Source organism: Cyclopterus lumpus, chromosome 4 (assembly GCF_009769545.1).
Source record: "Cyclopterus lumpus isolate fCycLum1 chromosome 4, fCycLum1.pri, whole genome shotgun sequence".
Taxonomy (NCBI): Eukaryota; Metazoa; Chordata; class Actinopteri; order Perciformes; family Cyclopteridae; genus Cyclopterus; species Cyclopterus lumpus.
In genome coordinates this window covers 9,203,513-9,221,770 of record NC_046969.1, presented here as the reverse complement: position 1 = coordinate 9,221,770, position 18,258 = coordinate 9,203,513, and the positions used below count along the sequence as shown (strand labels likewise).

General features: G+C 44.2%; 4 protein-coding genes across 4 annotated transcripts; all 4 read left to right on the top strand.

Annotated features, from left to right (window-relative positions):
• The first annotated feature begins 1,272 nt into the window (after positions 1 to 1,272).
• On the top strand, positions 1,273 to 7,344 carry scinla (scinderin like a). The gene is made up of 17 exons (XM_034531572.1): positions 1,273 to 1,343; positions 2,033 to 2,225; positions 2,357 to 2,511; positions 3,082 to 3,243; positions 3,335 to 3,484; positions 3,627 to 3,719; positions 3,837 to 3,969; positions 4,169 to 4,257; positions 4,365 to 4,580; positions 4,668 to 4,801; positions 5,207 to 5,297; positions 5,695 to 5,865; positions 5,962 to 6,136; positions 6,230 to 6,345; positions 6,481 to 6,558; positions 6,675 to 6,735; positions 6,817 to 7,344. Exons 2-17 carry the CDS (start codon positions 2,045 to 2,047, stop codon positions 6,984 to 6,986), a joined length of 2,175 nt encoding a protein of 724 aa, XP_034387463.1. The 5' UTR covers positions 1,273 to 1,343; positions 2,033 to 2,044; the 3' UTR covers positions 6,987 to 7,344.
• Positions 7,345 to 7,460: 116 nt separating this feature from the next.
• Positions 7,461 to 9,754, top strand: zgc:109982 (uncharacterized protein LOC553564 homolog). Its single transcript, XM_034530365.1, is given in 9 exon segments — positions 7,461 to 7,708; positions 8,635 to 8,776; positions 8,896 to 9,026; positions 9,029 to 9,060; positions 9,208 to 9,224; positions 9,384 to 9,406; positions 9,409 to 9,533; positions 9,535 to 9,569; positions 9,571 to 9,754. Coding segments are annotated over 9 exon segments (786 nt in total). The 5' UTR covers positions 7,461 to 7,611.
• Positions 9,755 to 10,354: 600 nt separating this feature from the next.
• On the top strand, positions 10,355 to 13,980 carry dr1 (down-regulator of transcription 1). The gene is made up of 3 exons (XM_034531401.1): positions 10,355 to 11,558; positions 11,695 to 11,858; positions 12,751 to 13,980. The coding sequence occupies exons 1-3, from the start codon at positions 11,339 to 11,341 to the stop codon at positions 12,895 to 12,897; spliced, it is 531 nt and encodes a 176-aa protein (XP_034387292.1). The 5' UTR covers positions 10,355 to 11,338; the 3' UTR covers positions 12,898 to 13,980.
• Positions 13,981 to 14,216: 236 nt separating this feature from the next.
• Positions 14,217 to 18,217, top strand: LOC117729831 (protein wntless homolog). The gene is made up of 12 exons (XM_034531208.1): positions 14,217 to 14,322; positions 14,494 to 14,757; positions 14,855 to 14,982; positions 15,071 to 15,226; positions 15,338 to 15,474; positions 16,302 to 16,470; positions 16,563 to 16,660; positions 16,744 to 16,807; positions 16,894 to 17,037; positions 17,138 to 17,221; positions 17,320 to 17,470; positions 18,109 to 18,217. Exons 1-12 carry the CDS (start codon positions 14,217 to 14,219, stop codon positions 18,207 to 18,209), a joined length of 1,602 nt encoding a protein of 533 aa, XP_034387099.1. The 3' UTR covers positions 18,210 to 18,217.
• Positions 18,218 to 18,258: the final 41 nt, after the last annotated feature.

Here is an 18,258-nt window from a genome sequence, read left to right as displayed (position 1 = left end):
TTTCCTTCCTTGTATCCTGCTTAAATCCCATATTCATTAAAAAGTAAACCGAGTTAAATGAAGGGCAGGGCGTTTTAAGGGGCTCCCTGGGGGATTGCAGATAATCCAGTAATATTCATGTAAATATAGATACATTAAAAACACACAACCTTGTCTTGCTTTACTTGAAGTTCAATATTTTGGCCAACAACTTCTGATGTATGAAGTGCATTTTTGTGCCACTCAAGTTCGAACAAGTAGCCCGTAGTTGGCAGCCTTTGGCTTGGTTTGGTAGCAGATGTTAGAATTATGTGTACGCACTTGTGTATGTGTTTGGTCTTGTGGAGGCACATTGGTATGTCCCAGACAGGGACTGGGTAGCTTTGTGTACCTTACACAACGAGGCAGAATGTGCTGATGCAGCTCTGGCAGTGGGAGTGATGGACCCAGCCCTAACCTGAGGCGACTAGCAGGGCTCAGAGGAGAGCTTTGTGCCATAACTCTCTGTCAAGCTACCACACAGGTGTCAGTGGTCACACATTATAGTACAGTTCCAGACAATCACACTTACAACTTCCGAGAACAGCAGTAATGTAATCGAGTGGTGCAGGGATGATGTATTTTAGTCGGCCAAATCGGAAGTTAGCATGGAACTGGTCCAATTGTATTTTTCCATTGAATTTAGTTTTTTGGGTCAAAAACGTTTAGGGCTACGATACTTGCACTTTAGCGCGACAGCCCCTGACAACGCAAGTCCTGCAGCAAGTCCTGCAGCACTCTAATGCCAGATCAACTATGTCACCAGACAAAAAGGGTGTGGATCCCAGTAGCCTACGACACTATATATAAGGTCTAAATAATTCAGCAGTTTGTGTTCCTGCTGTGCCTGCAATTAGATTACAGTATGTTACTGTAAGGCGGGCTGACTGTTGCTCTTTGTCACCATGCTTAGCCATCTGGCTGCCGACTGTAGCCATATATTCTCCATGTCAAGCTCGATGACAAATCAGACCTTTACCTTAATATTTAAGTTCATATCCCCTGTAAAAGTACATCCCCCCCACCCCAACACTGCTGAGGCCAAAACGGTGATTTGTCTTCCCCCCACAGCACCACAAGTTGTATAATGAAAAGGGAACGGGGATGAAAAGTAACATAAAATGAAGTTACATAACGTGTGTGTGTGTGTGTGTTTTCTGTAGCTCTGGGCTGGGTCGGGATACGGCTGGACACACCTCTCCGTCTCAACGCGGATGTGTCCGCGGACTATAAAGCAGACCTGCTGCAGGCACTCTGGGTGGAAACCTGGACGTGTAGCAGCGTCGCCTTCTTCTCACCCATCATCTGCCTTCTGTCCTCACCAGGTAATGTCAAGTTGGTAATTATCCGCACAGTTTAGTACAAATGCTTCAGAAAGCTGTATACGAACAAACTCTAGATATTCAGATGGATATTTCTGAAGTTATAGACACATTGCTTGTTCTACTTTCGCCTCAACAAGTGTTACACGCGAACTCTTTCTGCATCAAAGGAAGCGTAACGGTTACACTTCTTTGACAAGTATGTAATTAATACTTTTAATGTTAAGTCGTGTTTCCTCTGGTGCATGATTCATACTATTTATCAATTTTCTCCTAATGTTCCACCCAACATACAAGGTGTACGGGTTTTTCCGGCCCCAAAAAAACCAACACTGCTGTTGCAGCTTGCCATTAAGTGCAGAGGACACTCCCTTTCTGGTGCATCGGGTGACTTTTCGCCACTTTATACCGACGCACTATTATTTGCACCTGTATTACAGGTTAAGCAAAGGTTGCACCGTGAATACAGGGTGGACCTTTTTGTTCAGAGACCACAACAAATCGTCCCATTTGAGAAACTGCAACTGGAAAATGTTTGACATTCGAACGTGACGACTTACATTTCCAGTAAACTTTTAGATAATCCTTTCAGCCCTGTATGAAAGAGTTGCACCATATCAACTCCTGTTTTAAGGTTGGTTCCTGCTGTGGCCTAATGGGTTATGTGTTAATAACGATGTGTCTTATCGCAGACCCAGAGCACTATGGCGTTCCACAAGGAGTTCCAGACTGCAGGGAAGAAGCCCGGCCTGCAGGTGTGGCGGATTGAGAAAATGGACTTGGCACTCGTCCCTCCTGAGCTCCATGGAGACTTCTACACTGGAGACTCCTACATAGTGCTCAAAACCACCCCTGCTCCATCTTACAACATACACTCCTGGCTTGGTATTTAGATTCTCTGCCGACACCTCATAACAATCTCTGCTGTTAATATAATTACCCCCCCCCATGTTCTGTCTTTGCTCTTTATTTTCATTCATTGTTTTTTTTCCTGTTTTGCTTTATCTGTTTCACAGGTGAAAAAGCTACCCAGGATGAGAGAGGGTGTGCCGCCATCTTTATGACCCAACTGGACACCTTCTTGAATGGAGCCCCAATTCAGTTCACTGAGTTTCAAAACCAAGAGTCTCTCACTTTTCTGGGCTATTTCAGGACTGGCATCAAATACAAGGTGAATATGTGACATACACACTTCTTTAGTTTTCATGGTCAATCAGTTAAAACATATTTTCTCAGGAAAAACAACAACATGAATAAAACCTGTGACCTCTGCCTTCAGGAATTTGATGATTAATTAATGTATTTGTGCCAGACTACAAAAATAAACAAAACCAATGGGATGACCTCAGCCTAAAGGGGTCGTTTAAGTGTTGCAAGTTCATATGGGAGGTGGTGTTCGTCACACTGCTATTCTGGGCAATGTTTGGTTGGTTGCTTCCTCAGGTTCTCCGCTAAATATTTCCATGGGGAGTTTGAGCTAGCAAACAAGGCAAGCAGAAACATGTTTTCTGATGCCACAACACCAGAAGTAGGAAAACGACAATAGCCAGTGTTTCATTTTAGTATTACGCATGTAAGTATGGGTTTGAAATTTAAAAAAATAAGCCGGCATTTTTAGAGGAATAATTATTATCTGATAATCCTTGATTTATTTATCCTTTTTTAAATCGACAGAGCATGCAGCTGCGGTTTAATGTAATAGTACTGACGCTTTATTCTTCCTGATTTGCTCCTGTCCAAGATGGGTGGTGTGGCCTCAGGCTTCCGGCACGTGGTGACCAACGAAGCAGATGTCGAACGCCTGCTGCGTGTTAAAGGCCGTCGGAGAATCCGAGCCATCGAGATGGAAATGTCCTGGGAGAGCTTCAACAAAGGAGACTGCTTCATCATCGACCTGGGAGCGGTGAGCTAGAAGACGGCCTGAATAGCCAAATGTGTTCGACTGAAATAGTGCAGGCTTCAAGGCATAACTTTTTTTTTTCTTTTCCTCCCAGTTCATCTACCACTGGTCTGGCAGTGAGTCCAATATGTTTGAGCGCCTGAAGACCACTGAGCTGGCCGTTGCGATCCGCGACAACGAGCGTCAAGGTCGTGCTGAAGTGGAAATGATTGAAGAAGGCTCCGAGCCAGAGGATGTCATCAAAGTGAGCGCTAACCCCTTTTTACTTTTTTAAATTTCTTTTTACTTTTACATTTGAACAGCTTTATTCGGTAAAGTCTGGCTCCGGCGGCGAGGGAGGATTTGAGTGCAATGTTGCAATCTGTGTGCATGTGTTTTATTTATAGGTGCTTGGACCCAAGCCCGACCTCCCTCCAGGAGGCTCTGACAGTGATCAACACACCGATAAGCAGAACAAGAACCTGGCATCTCTCTATCTGGTAAATATGCGCAAATATTAGGCTTTTAAATTAATGAATGAATGTGGATAGAGGTTGGTGTATTTAATATTCAGATAATGAATGAAGATGATTCGATCGTCTCTCTCTCCTTTCTAGATTTCCGATGCCGCCGGCTCCATGACGAGCACGATGGTGGCGGATAAAAACCCATTCAAGCAAGACATGCTCTCCAACAGTGAATGCTACATCTTGGACAATGGAGGAAGCAACAAGATATTTGTCTGGAAAGGTATAATGCCACGATATATGTCCATTTCTGCAACCTCTTCTTGCATCTTTCTCTGTGTATTTATCAGTGCTTAGTTTGTTCATAGCAACAAGTTATAAGTCAGCACTCTGCTTCTTCTCCAACTAGGGAAAAATATGACTCCCATAATTTTGACCAGAGTTTGTAGGCTCTAACCACTGTACCACACCCCAAACTGTAGGCAGCGATGCAAATAAAGATGAGCGCAGTGCAGCACTGGCTGCCGCAAACCAGTTCATCAAAGACAATAATTACTCTCCGAATACCCAGGTAATGTGGCAACGTACTGAAACTCTGCTACCAGAACTCCGCCCTCCCTATCTTGTCTCCCTGTTCATGAACATGCCTGCTCCTCTGTCCGCTTCTGACATGAACAGATCCAGATACTGCCCGCGGGGGGCGAGACCACCCTTTTCAAGCAGTTCTTCTTCAACTGGTTGGACAAGGACGAGAGCACCGGGCCGAGCAAGGCCTACGTCATGGGTCGCATTGCCAACGTGACGCAGATTCCCTTCGACGCCTCCAAACTCCACAGCGACGACAACATGGCTGCCCAGCACGGCATGGTGGACGATGGCTCCGGGGAAGTCAAGGTGTGGTAACTCGCCTGTCTACGCCCGTGCTAAATATTCATTGCTTCATAGGTCAACGTGGTAGATGTGACTGGTCTGTGTCTGTAGATCTGGCGCGTGGAAGGAGGGGATAAAGTACCTGTGGACCCATCCACCTACGGACAGTTCTATGGAGGCGACTGCTACTTGGTGCTGTACTCCTACAACGCGGGAGGCAGAGAGAAGCATATCATCTACACCTGGTGAGTGCAAAAGTTTCAGCATGGCCGGATCTACTTTGTTAGAGGGGCCCAGGGCGTCTACTGGCCCCCTTTATTTAGGAATATGCATTGGAGCACAATATCAACTAAAGAGGAGGTAAAATGCAGGAAATATCTAAGTAGATATTATACTCTGATGGAACAGCAGAAGCAAATTGGAAAATAGTAGAAAGAAGAGAAAAATGCAATTGGACACATTGTAAATCATAACTTTACATTTACCCATACATAAATAGTTTGAGTGTCTTTTATATAACATTCATATAGGATTAAACTGAATTGATTTGCTGGGGCAGCTGACTGCCTTTCTTTTCTACCTTAGTTGTGAATATCGCCATTGATTTGGTTGAATGAGTTATAAATGTATTATGGCTTTTTTTTTTTTAGGCAAGGGAATAAGTGTACGAAGGATGAACTGGCTGCTTCAGCCTTCCTCACCGTCCAATTGGACGACTCCATGGGTGGAGCAGCGACTCAGGTGAGGAACAGTTCTTGGGAAATACGCTAACTTGGCCAGAGTTGATGAGAAGATCAATACCACTCACATAAATAGGCTTCAAATATGAAAATAGAGCCGGCAGCTGGTTAGCTTAGCATAATGACTGGCAAAATGGGGAGAAAGCTAGCCTGGTAATGAGGGAGCTTTAGAGGTGCTGGTAGGTGTCTTGCCCCCAGTTTTATGCTAATCAGCTGCTTGCTGTAACTTTTATATTGAACGGATGGACTTAAGAGTGGAATTGATCTTCTCATCTAACACTCAGCCATACAGAAAATAAGCAAACTGTTCCTTTAATGACGTATTCAAGCAGATGGGGTGAACGACTCATAGGCCCTCATCATACTTGTTTGGCTAAGCGACTGCTGTGTCTCGGCAGATTCGTGTCACTCAGGGCCAAGAACCCCCCCATCTTGTGAGCGTGTTTAAAGCCAACCCTTTGCTGGTCCACCTGGGCGGGACGTCCCGCGTATCTGGCGAGAGCAAGCCCGGCAGCAAGCGTCTCTTCCACATCCGTCGGAGCTCTACCAAAGCCACGCGGGCTGTTGAGGTCAGCGTTGTTTATCACATTGAAGGCGCCACAGCTGACTCTTCTAAATGACCCACTCACACCGTTCTCCCTCTCTTTGTGTCTTGCGGAACGCAGGTGGCGCCCACTGCCACCTCTCTCAACACCAATGATGTGTTTGTGCTGAAGACGCCAAGTTCCCTGTTTGTGTGGAAGGGAAAGGGAGCAATGGAGGAGGAGCAGGCTGCAGCCGAGTATGTCGCCGGCGTGCTTGGAGGAACTGCCACTGATGTGGAGGAGACCGAGGAGCCAGGTGAGCGGGTGCAAGTGGGGAAAAAAAGGGGGGTTGGGCTTTGATCACTGCAGTGTAAAATATTTCCTGTGGAAAACTGTTTTTCTCTGTCAGCTGATTTCTGGAAAGCACTCGGTGGGAAGAAGGACTACCAGACCTCCTTGGCCCTGCAGAAGACAGTCAAGCCTCCAAGACTGTTTGGGTGTTCAAACAAGACCGGCAGGCTGATAGTGAGCCTCTTAAGTTTTCATCTATTTCAATTCAGTCAAGGGGCGTTGGTTATTTTATTTTGATGCGATTCTTTTACCTGTTTAACTGACAGGTTTTCGTATAGCCACTTATAAACACACACTTTCTATATTTAGGCAGAAGAGGTGCCCGGCGAGTTCACACAGATGGATCTGGCACCCGATGATGTCATGATTCTGGACACCTGGAATCAGGTAAGCTGCCTTTCACTTTTTCATTTGTTGGTCGCTCTCGCAGATCCCTTTTTCTTAACTTTTTTATTTTTATTGTTGTCATATCCATAAATCCCTTTGGTTATTTCTCGCACCAGATCTATGTTTGGGTTGGAAACGATGCCAATGAGACAGAGAAAACTGGATCATCCCAGATTGGTAAGACGAGCAGAGTTAATAAAGATGCGAAGTGACCTAAGAGGAATTTGTTCAACAAATGCATCCTTGGTTTCCTTTCAGCGGAACAATATGTGGAGTCGGACCCCTCTGGGCGTACTGGAGTCCCCATCGGCACCATTAAACAGGGGAATGAGCCACTCTTCTTCACCGGCTGGTTCCTTGCCTGGGACCCCGACATGTGGGACCAAGATCTTTTGAAGTCCATCAAAGAGCGCATCTCAAAGCACTAGTGGAAAAATCTGCCAAGAGTCAATGCTTCTCGTTGGACTTCAAACGATAACCGACCTGTCGATATTGTGCACATGGCATGTTCTCCCTGGGTGGAGATTAAATATTTAAACTCACAGTATCTTCAATAAATTAGAGGGAACGGGTCTGGAATTTCTTTGCTGCTTTGATGTGGTTCTGTCTTTTGCATTAAAATAAACTGTTTACGATCCCGGGGAAGATGATGCACTAATTCTCCCCGTCATGTATTTCATTTTGAAACGTCAAAAATGTGTATTTTCACAAAACATGTCCCTTTTCACAGCCTAGCTTACAAAGACTAACAGATTGAGGAATTTGAATAAAAAAACTATGACAGTTTCTTTGACTGTCTGATTGGATATCTTTAATCAAATGAGACAATGTTCTTTTTCTATCAAATCTTTTGAGTCAACTCACCCGCAGCAATAAACTTATCATAAGCCTAAATCCTCACTGCACCATGTGTAGGCCGGGCTTGTCGGTAACCAGCCCGTGTGTACAAGGTTTCCGCTGAGTTGCAGACATGTGGATTAAGGAGTGGGCTTTAAAAGTTCCTCCTTTGTTCTTGTTCATTCTTTGCTGCTGGACAAACGCTAACTAGACAAAATGACCCAGAAGGCGGTACTCGTCACAGGCTGCTGCTCTGGGATCGGCCTCGCCTTTGTTGCCCGCATCTCAAAGGACGAGAAGAAAAAGTTAATGGGTAAAATTGCCTAATTTAAAGAAACCTTGTCTAACTGGCAACTTCTAAACTTTCTAAAACTGCTTGTCACTAGCGTTCAATTACACTGAATAAAAGGACATGTGATTTTAAGGTGTTTGTATTGCACATGCATCAGGTTTTAACTGCTGAACATTTAAAATGGTAGATTAACAGCAAAGGGACAGTATGGAAATTATGCGAAGTGGTGAAAATAGTGCACCATTGTAAATTATGAACGTGTTCTATAATTAACAGCACCAACTGAACCCTGTCATATTATTTTTAAACATGGGGGAGGGCGTTAAAGTATTTTTTGACAAGGTGAGGATCCATTCTCAGCAAAATTGGGGAGGGCCTTATTTCTTTAGAGACGCTCTAGCCCTCACTCCAGTGAGTTTTCTACAATCTCTTATTTAAAATAAAGTTAGATGCATATTAATGTAAATTATTCATGACTGCCAATCCCTTTGTGACATTACTGCTGGTTAATGGATCACATGGCTGCAAGTGGAGAGGCACTTTAGAAGTATTAGGGACCATCATCCTTTTGGACACTAATCATTCAAAGCTATGTGCTTACATGGTTGGCTGTAGCTCAGTGGTCGTCCTGTACCCGGTTCGATCCCCGCTCTCCCGTACAGTTTTCAATGGAACTACTTTCTGTGGAAGAAATAGTTCCGACGTCTGCGGATTATCCCAAGCTACTGGGACATTGTTTATGGAAAAGACGTCTCAGTTGACTAACAACTGCCATATTTTCCAATGTTTTGAACCTCATGAAGAATCTCCATAGTAATGGTCCCGCAGCACAACTTCAGAGACAAAAACCCAAGAAAATAAAAAGCTAAATGATCTGTTATGCCACTAATGTGAAAAATTAGAGAATAATTCTGCATCCAAGTGTCAATTAATTTGGCTTATTGCAGTCTATGCCACCATGAGGAACTTGAGTAAGGGTGAGGCGCTGATCGAGGTGGCCGGTTGGACCCTGGGCAGGACTCTGGAGATCAAACAGGTGGACGTATGTGACGAGGACTCCATCAAAGCCTGTGTGGACATCTTAAATAAGTTTAGGGCTAGAGCTGCCACTTCTCACAAGTTCTGGTTCCGCTAATAGTTTTCCAATACGCACATTGTACATGCTTTGATAACATTTCTCGTCATGGCTGACTTCCTCCCACAGTAAGCAATGCTGGGATGGGTCGGATTGAGCCTATCGAGTGCCAGTCCATCGACGAGATGAAGACTGCCATCGTCACCAACTTCTTTGATCTTGTATGCCTGCTGAAGGAAATCCTCCCTGACATGAAGAGGAGGAAAAAGGCCACCTTGTGGTCATGGAGAACAGACATGTAAATGCCTGCCACCCGACAAATGTCTGTGTCGAAACATCTGCACACACATATTGCACAACTGGCAAAGTATGTTGTGGCAAATAAATAAATAATAAATAAATAATCCCATATCAGCACACCCTGGTCTGGGGCCCGTGCTAACAGGGCATCATTCAGGAACCGCATATCAATGGCGGTTCCTGAATAGCGCTGCAGGGTGGTTTCCCATGCATGCATATATTAAAAGTATCTCTGCAGCTTTCGGTTACTTTTTAACGGAGCATGCTGCTCTTCGGCCTCCCATCGTGTGAGATGTGATGTCTCTACTGTCCATTCCTCAGCATCAGCCTGATTGAGCCAGGTCCGGTGAGTTTGAGCCTAAAGTCTAAGAGGAGGGCATGAAGACTGATCTCAGCAAAGCTGACAAGGTGACTGCCGACATGCTCTTCACCATCTACTTGAAGAACTACAATCAGATCTTTGAAAACATTCGGGCAGACTGCTGAAGATGTATCAGACAATCTTCACCTCACCGTTTTAACACAACCGAGATGAGTTACAATGGTTTATGTCTGCTCTGTTCTTTGTTCTTCCCCCAATAGCATACTTTCAAGATCATCACACGGTCTTCAACGCCAGTCTGAACTTCCTCAAACTTCTTCGCTGGAGAAGCCGAAAAAGCTTCACCTTGGAAAAGGACGAGAGCAACTAGTGTCATGTTGTCTTGAGCAAGATACACTCACCCACATGTGGGTTTACGGTTTGCTTTCACTTTATTTCATTAGAATTGTATTCTATGCAAAAATATTGAATTAGTGATTGATGTGAACAAATAAATATATGAAAGCTAAAGATAATTGTGATGATGACATTTTCTTTTTCATACATGAGTCTGTGAGCTCTCGCTGCAGGTTTTAAACCACACCGTGGCACATGTGACCGACGGGCACATCTCAACTCGTTAAGCCTCGTTTATTGAACAACATGTAAGAAGTCAGTGCATCAGATGAAACGTTTAGAAACTTTAGATGGTTACACTGGCCTGTTGAGAGCCGATGTTTACATTTCGAGACATTCTAAACATCCAGAGGCCATCTTTCAAAGACATGCATCACTTTGTGATTCAGTTTGTGTTAGTGGCATATTGTGTTTGTTACACTGGATTATAAAACTGGAATACAATAGAATGGAAAAGAACAGAAAACGTGTCGCGTTAATTCTCCAAGTGAACAACAGATGGCGGTAAACACTTGCTGAGTTACACCGTATCCGAGTGAATGCCATAGTTATAGGGAACAAACGTATAAAGACAGTCTAGAGTGTTTTTTAAATTTTTAATAAAGGAGCTGGAAACATTGTCCGCAGTTGCTGTGCCTAGAAGTCGAATCTAGCTAATAAGAGAAAATCTGGCTAAATGTAAACAAAAAAAGGATGACACAACTACGGAATAGGGCGAGGCCAGCGTTAAAGGTATATCATAGTGTGTAGCGCTAGTGGATACTGTCCACGACTGGACTCTTAAAATGGACACTGAGGGAGAATAAAAACCGAGGGTGGCAGTTATAGATGCCAACTACCGTAAAAACCTCATGGTAGAAGAAGAAGAAGCCCTTATCCGGCTCTTTGATAACGTCACTTCCGGACAAATTTAAGCTAATGCTACCGAGGATACTAAATAGTAAATTAACTAATGATAGCTTTGAGCTCGATTGACATGTTTGGCTCACTTAGTCGATGCTAGGACTAATAACTCTCAGTGTTGTGGCGGCTTCATTCCGCGTGCCGTGTCTCCCGGGACGCCTGTCGGGTCACACATGTCTGGGGCCGCTCATTGTTCCGCTGTAGCCATGCGCTCAGGCTCCGCTCTCACTTGTCTTCTGGGTTGCGGTTTGCTTGCGACAGGGACCACAGCTACTAGCTAGCTTGGTAGCTAGCTAGCTACGCATACGTTTCCCTCCAAGTGTTAACGGTTCTGTGGTTGTATTTGTTCGTTTCTTGGACCTTATTATTGTCTGTCGCAGTCCGCGTCACAGCGGCGGTCCACAGAAACCGCACTTCGTTGGGTTTTAACACGTGCAATACGTCATTAGCTCGCCGAGCAAGCTAGCCAACCGGCGTATTTTGAGGAAACGTCTTTTTTCTTCTTGATGCCATTAAACTCGCTGTTGCCTTGACCCTTGCAGTGGACTACATTAACAGATACAGGCCTGCCATCGTCCACTAACGTTTCCTCACCCGGCCAGGAGCCGGAGCATTCATCTCTGGTCTTTTTTTTGTTTTTTTTTTGCCTGCCACGATGGCTTCTTCCTCTGGAAACGACGACGACCTCACCATCCCCAGAGCAGCCATCAACAAGATGATTAAAGAAACTCTCCCGAACGTACGAGTGGCCAACGACGCCAGGGAGCTCGTGGTCAACTGCTGCACGGAGTTCATACACCTCATCTCCTCTGAAGCCAATGAAATATGCAACAAGTCCGACAAGAAGACCATCTCTCCTGAGCATGTCATCAACGGTGAGTCCTGGCCCACGGTGACTCCGTCCTAATATGTCGAGGACCACACGAGGGGGTGTGTGCCCTCTCCCAAGCTAAGAATGTGAAACCCCTGAGAGTAATTATGTCGCTTTCGCCTCTTGTTTTCACACCACAGCGCTCGAGAGCCTGGGTTTCGCCTCGTACATCACGGAGGTAAAAGACGTCCTCCAGGAGTGTAAAACTGTAGCTCTGAAGAGGAGGAAGGCCAGCTCTCGACTGGAGAACCTGGGGATCCCAGAGGAAGAGCTCCTCAGGCAGCAACAGGAATTGTTTGCCAAGGTATGATCTGAAAAAAACTCTCAAATCTGCAATTCTCTACGTGCTGTAAGTGTTTACTGTGCATCAAGTGTGGAGCTCGGGTCTAGAAATAAGTGTGTGGTGGCAATATGTCCACAATAACATTAGGATTGCAATACCGGTGTGGTATATTGTACGGTTGCAATCCGTTTCCATGTTTTAAATGGTTATTTTGCCAGGTCACCCCAGATTCACGATTTAAAAAGTTATTAATATATTAGGTTACATGTTGGTGTTGTGTACAAAAGCCAACATATAGGAAAAAGAGGGGTGTAGTTAAAACAAGTATGTAGTAGTTTAACAGTACTGTAGAATGTGAACATGATTTGTGAGACGTTTACTGAATCAAGACATTCTTTCGCTTTCATATTTGTGATTAATGGAGCAGCATGAACACTTTTAAAGTTAATAAGCTGACTCCTTCTTATTGCGCAACCTCTGGAGTAGTTCCCCTCGATCTCACGCCACATGTGGAGAAATTGGACTGTGACAAAGTAATCCTTGAATCTTGCTGCGATTATAAATGCAACACAACCATAAATGTGACAGATAGTGCTGTCAAAACAAATGGGATTTGTTATGTTTCTTTTGTATCTGCATATTACAAATGCACAACCGTATCTTCTATTGAGACATCCATCTAATGAACTTGCATATATGTCTAAAATAAGACATAATGCCCTATTTATATTTCAGCCTCAGTAATGGATGTCAAAAACCTTACTGTGATAATTTTTCTCATGTCTTTAATATCTTTGTGTAAAAAATACTGTCATATTTGCTCTAATATCACGCCAGATATTGCCTAATAAGCTCTCTATTTCACCTTCCCTCACGTCAAGTCTCTGTTTTGGTTTTGCCCGTTTTCCTGCAGGCGCGGCAGCAGCAGGCGGAGCTCGCCCAGCAAGAGTGGCTACAGATGCAGCAGGCCGCCCAACAGGCACAGATGGCAGCGGCATCTGCCAGCGCCGCCCAACAGGCCAGTTCCTCTCAGGACGAAGACGAGGACGATGACATGTGATTCCCAGGACTCCTTCAGGATCCCCTCCTGGGACCCCACTGGCACACAACTCCCTCAGTGCTGTCATTGGCAGAGACATGAAGCGGGTTTGACCACTGGCATACATCAGTGTAACATGGATAATGCACATCGGAATGGACACTGAAGAGAAGGACAACTGCGGTTTTCTAGACGGTCTCACTCTCGTTCAGACACCGGAACCTGAAAATAATTTTGATCGAGAGGATGCAGAGTTTTTGAGCAGCCTCCCCCTTTTTTCTTCCCCCAGATGCTTCTGTTTAATTATATCTTGATAGTATGTTGTGAGTGATTTGTAGATTTCTGGATGTGTTGTGGACACTGAGGGCATTGCCCGGGATATGTCAATGAATGTTGGTGATATTGCAACAAGTGTTCGGACCCGCGGGTACTGCACCAGATAGCATTCTTCATGTTATCCGTTGTACTAGGATCACTTTTGGTGGTTTAGGAGAACTGCTTTAGAATAATTTCAGAGCAGTCGATTTCTCCTTTCTTGTGGTTTGATGGTCACTTTAACAGAAAGGGTTTTCTCTACCCCCCTCTTGATATATTTGTTTATCAGGGGATCATCAGAAGAGATGTGAATATAGGATTCTTTTTTTCTTTTCTCATTAAGTAGAGAATTAAATGGACATTTTGGTTGATTTTTAGATCATTCAGATGCTTAATGTTGCATTTTTCTTTCTATCTTGAACCACCTGCAGTATTGCTAATTAACTACACGTTTCAGAAACTCTATATTTTTGTCTCATAGAACCAAAGATAGAGGAGAGACTAACAGCCCAGATTTTTTTTTGGTTTTATTAAAGGTGTAGGTGCTGAGGTGATTCTTGCTGCTGACTCCGGGTCAGTCTCAACAATGTTAAGGATTATTAACCTTCAAATTTGTAAGATGCTTTGATATCCAGGCTGACCTCTCTTCGGGTGCAGTATCAAACATTTGCATTGTGACTGGTCAATCCTCAGCGTAAAGACAAGTAACCTAGTTGTGATACACATTCACTCGCCTATGCTACGAAGTTGTATTCTTTAAGCAATAAAGAAATCGTATTTTATAGACAACTGTTATGTCTTTTTGTTATGTCTTTTTTAGAAAAACAAATGAGACATTTATTGTTCTGTATCTAGATGTATGACTGTCACCCCCCTCCCTCGCCCCCACCATCTGCACTAGCTCGAAGATGATTTGTGTCTCCTGGGAGAGGCGGATGTGTGTGAGCAGGCAGACGAGCAGCAGTGGAGCACTTAGCCTCCTGGGAACACAGCTCGGCACGTCACTTTTCCAAATCCTCTCAGAAATGTCAGGCGCAATCATAGAGAACATGAGCACTAAGAAATTGTTTTTCTTGTTTTTTTTTATTCTTGTCTTGCAAGTTCTTTGCATCATGGTTGGAGCACTAATCGGTAAGTAGTCCAATTATTATTTTCTGTATCTGGAAAGTAACCTGCATATGTTTTGTTTGAACCGTCTCCCAAATTGGCTAAATAAATAAGACGCAGCTTTATTCTGTCTACTCAATAGGACCTAACTCAAACCACATGTCTCTGACGGAGTATTCCCCCCTTTCACGATAGCTCCCAGTCCTACCAGTGCCGTTCGCTACATGGCTACCAAATGCATTAACCGCCACCGGGAGCGCGGCTGGCTGGCCCCGTGGGGATCGAACCGGTGCCAGCAGATCCACAGTTTTGACGAGCCTCTGGCAAAGACGCTGGACGCAAACGACATTGTTTTCGCTGTGCACGTGCCTCCTCCCGATGCGGAGATGAGTCCCTGGTTCCAGTACATGCTGGCTGTGCTGCAGTTTGACATCGCGTTCAAGATGATCAATCAGATTGGTAAGGGGAGCGCGTCTGTCATACCTTTTTTTAAAAAATGATACAGGCCCGAGGCTTCTTGCTGCAGATGTCTAATAAAACGGAATCTTGTCTGCAGAAGACGGCGATGTCCTCGTCACTATCGATGCTGGCTTGGCGTACAGGGACGATCTGACGTCGGAGTGGACCACGAAGTCTCTCTCGGTGGAGCGGAGGCCGCTCAGGTGCATATTCGCGGTCCCTAAGGTAAACCTGCGTGGCCACGTTCCAACACTTTCTAAATGAATGATACGGTCTCCGCTTGGTAACGTGCAGCGGTCCGTGTTTTTTGCAGACCTCTGAAAACGAAGGCCGCTTTTACCACTGTGACCCCATACCGTTTATGGAACTGGGAAGTGTGGCCCACAAATATTTTTTGGTCAACCTCCGCCTGCCAGTAAACGACACGGTGAACGTTGGAATTGGAGAAATCAAAGACATCCACGTAGTGGTGAGTATGATTCTTATAGTTGGGCCTCCGTCACCCGTTTTGACTGGATTTTAAAATCTCAAAAGCGCGCGCGTGTTTCAACCAGATATTTGATGTCCCTTCTTGTCTCAGGGCATCCACCAGAATGGAGGCTTCACTAAAGTGTGGATCAGCATGAAGACTGTGTTCAGCCCCTGGATCTTTGTGGTAACAGTTTGGTACTGGCACAGGATCGTGATCATGGCAAGACCTCCAGTCCTTTTGGAAAAGTATGAGCCAATGAGGGAACTGCTTTGACTCCGTAACGTTCAGCCACGTCAGGAGTCGTGTTCACTTTGAGCACAACAAGGACAAACAAATGGAGCCCTGAAGTGTTCTGTATTAAATAGACAGGTTACACGTCATGAAAAGGAATACATCTAATCCCCCAAAAATGAATTTAAATGTACTAATATATATATATATATATATATATATATATATATATATATATATATTTTTTTATTATTATTATTTATTTTAGTACATTTAAATTCATTTTCTGGGGGTTTGATGTATTTGTTATTTCATGTCTGATTTTGTAAAGTTCTTTATTTGCTAGCTGGCAGTTGGTTAGCTTGCTGTGCGGATGGGGGCAAATGATTTCTGTTTAATAAATAAAAAAATAAGAATAACTCTAATAAAACACAATAACAAAATGTCATGAAACTAGTGTATTTAAAATAAAAGATTCCACAATTTATTGCTTCATTTATGTTATGCACTTTATTTTATAAAGAGGAATGAGTCATCATTTAATTTAACTTGATATTGAACACTTTAGGCCGCTGCACAAACAGAGTTTTTAATGGTAAAGTGATGTTATTAGCACAGCTCTCGAGGTCTTAAGTTAAAACATCTCGGAGTGCAACCCGGCCCTTCAGTCACTCAGTGCAGACTTAAAACCACATTTCCAAGAGTTATGCGGCGCTTCGGGGTGGGGAAATGTTAAGTGCTCCATCTTAAGTGCACATTGGGCCCGGTAGAACCGGGTCAGTACTCTGCCTGCAGCAGAATGCACGCCATCGTAGCACGCTCTGTCTTGTACCTCGTGCAGGGTGATTTTTGCTCTGGGTATCTCCACGACGATCCTGAACGTGCCGGTGGAGTGCCTCTCCCTGGGCTTTGAGTGGACGTGGCTGCTGCTGTTGGAGGACGCTCAACAGGGCGTCTTCTACTCCACGCTCTTCTGTTTCTGGATCATCTTCTGCGGCGAGCACCTCATGGTTAGCGCCTACTGCTTCCTCTCCGCCGTACTTTTTCTCCACACTTTTCTTGCCAGTTGTTCAGATTTCTCTTTCTACCGCGACTCTTGCAGGACCAAAGTCGGAGGAATCGCCTCTCGGCGTACTGGTGGCAGGTCGGGCTGGTGGGGTTCGGCTCGTCCCTTCTCCTCGCATTCGACCTGAGCGACAGGTAGTGATACGACTGCCTTTGATGAGGTCCATTGAGTTGTAACTTTCTTCAAATATATGAATGTGCTGTTATGTCACACAAAGGGGGGTTCATTTGACCAACCCTTTCTACAGCGTCTGGGCATCAGAGGTTGGGATGAAGCTGGCCGTATCCTTCAGATGAGTCTAATGAAGTCTGCCTCATGACAACCAGCTTTAAACATCCAGGTTTCTTTCCCTTGACTGTCGGCACAGATTACCTTCATTGTGGTTGCGGGGGTTTCTGTCTGTCTGTACTTCCTCTCCCTGTGTGGCATGGTGCGATGTGTGTTCAGGAACATTGGTGGCAAAATACAGCAACTTCCTGCGATGCCGAAGGCTAGGAGACTGCGTTATGAGGTTTGACTTTTAGTATTTTACGTTTCATATCTGAATCAAAATTGACCCAACAATATTCTGGAAATGTTTTATTTTGTATCACTCTTGCTGGCTCTGCCAGGGTATAATCTTCAGGTTCAAGTTTTTGATGCTGGTAACTCTAGCGTGTGCCGCCATGACGGTCATCTTTTTCATATTAAATCAAGTAAGTGTTACTCATGAATGATCAACATGGAGCCGTATAACTGCGTTATTATTTCCTGCTGTGACCGGTTCTTCCACGTGTTTGGCTTGTGTCACCAGGTCAGCGAGAGTCACTGGCACTGGGGAGACTACACTTTCCAGGTCCACAGTGCTTTCCTCACAGGAGTCTATGGCATGTGGAACCTGTACGTGTTCACCATCGTCTTCCTCTATGCGCCCTCCCACAAGCGTGGCAGAAGCCAACAAACAGGTGTCTGTAACATTTTAACTTCACAGTGAGAATGATACGGAATCCCTGTCAAGAAAGTGCCAACACTGTTTTCTTCATAACAGGATAATTTATCTGGTGTATAGTTGAGTTTCTCATTTTAACTAAAAGTTCCCTAACGGCAGACTCGGGCTGGTAAAATACATTTCTAGACAAAATAAATCTGCCAACAGATTAATATATGAACATTGTGTTTAAAGTGCGCAGAGAGATTAAAAACTCAGCTGGAAGAAAACCATGAAAGCTTTTATATAAAATATTTTAAACATGGTGCACATGAGCCGCTTGTGGTCGATGAGAATATTACAACAACAAACACGAAATTATCCTGTCAAAACACTTTTCCTGTCTTTTTGACACACACATTTTTATTTTTATATATATATATATATATATATATATATATATATATATATATATATATAAATGAAAGAAGACATTAATGCAGCTGAGAACATTATTTAGATCAGACTTAGAAACTGGATCACCGTATTCTCTTTTTTCAGCCTCTTGGGCTTCCGTAGAATCTAGTTCTCAAATGAAAAAAATAAGGATGAAACAAGATATTTACTTGGGAAACGTACCAGATGTTCACGTGTTAATGGGTTCACTATTGTCAGATGTACTGGAGAAGCCAGCGAGCCAAGAGACCCAGCAGACGTGTGGAGAGCAGGGGCCGACGGAGACCTACAGGATCACTGGGAAGCTGGCGGATGAATAACGGACAGGAAAACTTCTTCGTTTCGTTATTTTCTTCTAACTGTTCCTTC

What these genes read in the sequence shown, in the direction of transcription:
- scinla (XM_034531572.1), top strand. Translation starts at nt 2,045, where the DNA reads ATGGCGTTCCACAAGGAGTTCCAGACTGCAGGGAAGAAGCCCGGCCTG. An exon ending in ATGGCTCCGGGGAAGTCAAG is followed by an intron (nt 4,581 to 4,667) that starts GTGTGGTAACTC and finishes CTGTGTCTGTAG; the next exon opens with ATCTGGCGCGTGGAAGGAGG. An exon ending in ACAAGACCGGCAGGCTGATA is followed by an intron (nt 6,346 to 6,480) that starts GTGAGCCTCTTA and finishes TTCTATATTTAG; the next exon opens with GCAGAAGAGGTGCCCGGCGA.
- dr1 (XM_034531401.1), top strand. Translation starts at nt 11,339, where the DNA reads ATGGCTTCTTCCTCTGGAAACGACGACGACCTCACCATCCCCAGAGCA. An exon ending in TCCTGAGCATGTCATCAACG is followed by an intron (nt 11,559 to 11,694) that starts GTGAGTCCTGGC and finishes TTCACACCACAG; the next exon opens with CGCTCGAGAGCCTGGGTTTC. An exon ending in AACAGGAATTGTTTGCCAAG is followed by an intron (nt 11,859 to 12,750) that starts GTATGATCTGAA and finishes GTTTTCCTGCAG; the next exon opens with GCGCGGCAGCAGCAGGCGGA.
- LOC117729831 (XM_034531208.1), top strand. Translation starts at nt 14,217, where the DNA reads ATGTCAGGCGCAATCATAGAGAACATGAGCACTAAGAAATTGTTTTTC. An exon ending in GCATATTCGCGGTCCCTAAG is followed by an intron (nt 14,983 to 15,070) that starts GTAAACCTGCGT and finishes TGTTTTTTGCAG; the next exon opens with ACCTCTGAAAACGAAGGCCG. An exon ending in AGGTTGGGATGAAGCTGGCC is followed by an intron (nt 16,808 to 16,893) that starts GTATCCTTCAGA and finishes CTGTCGGCACAG; the next exon opens with ATTACCTTCATTGTGGTTGC.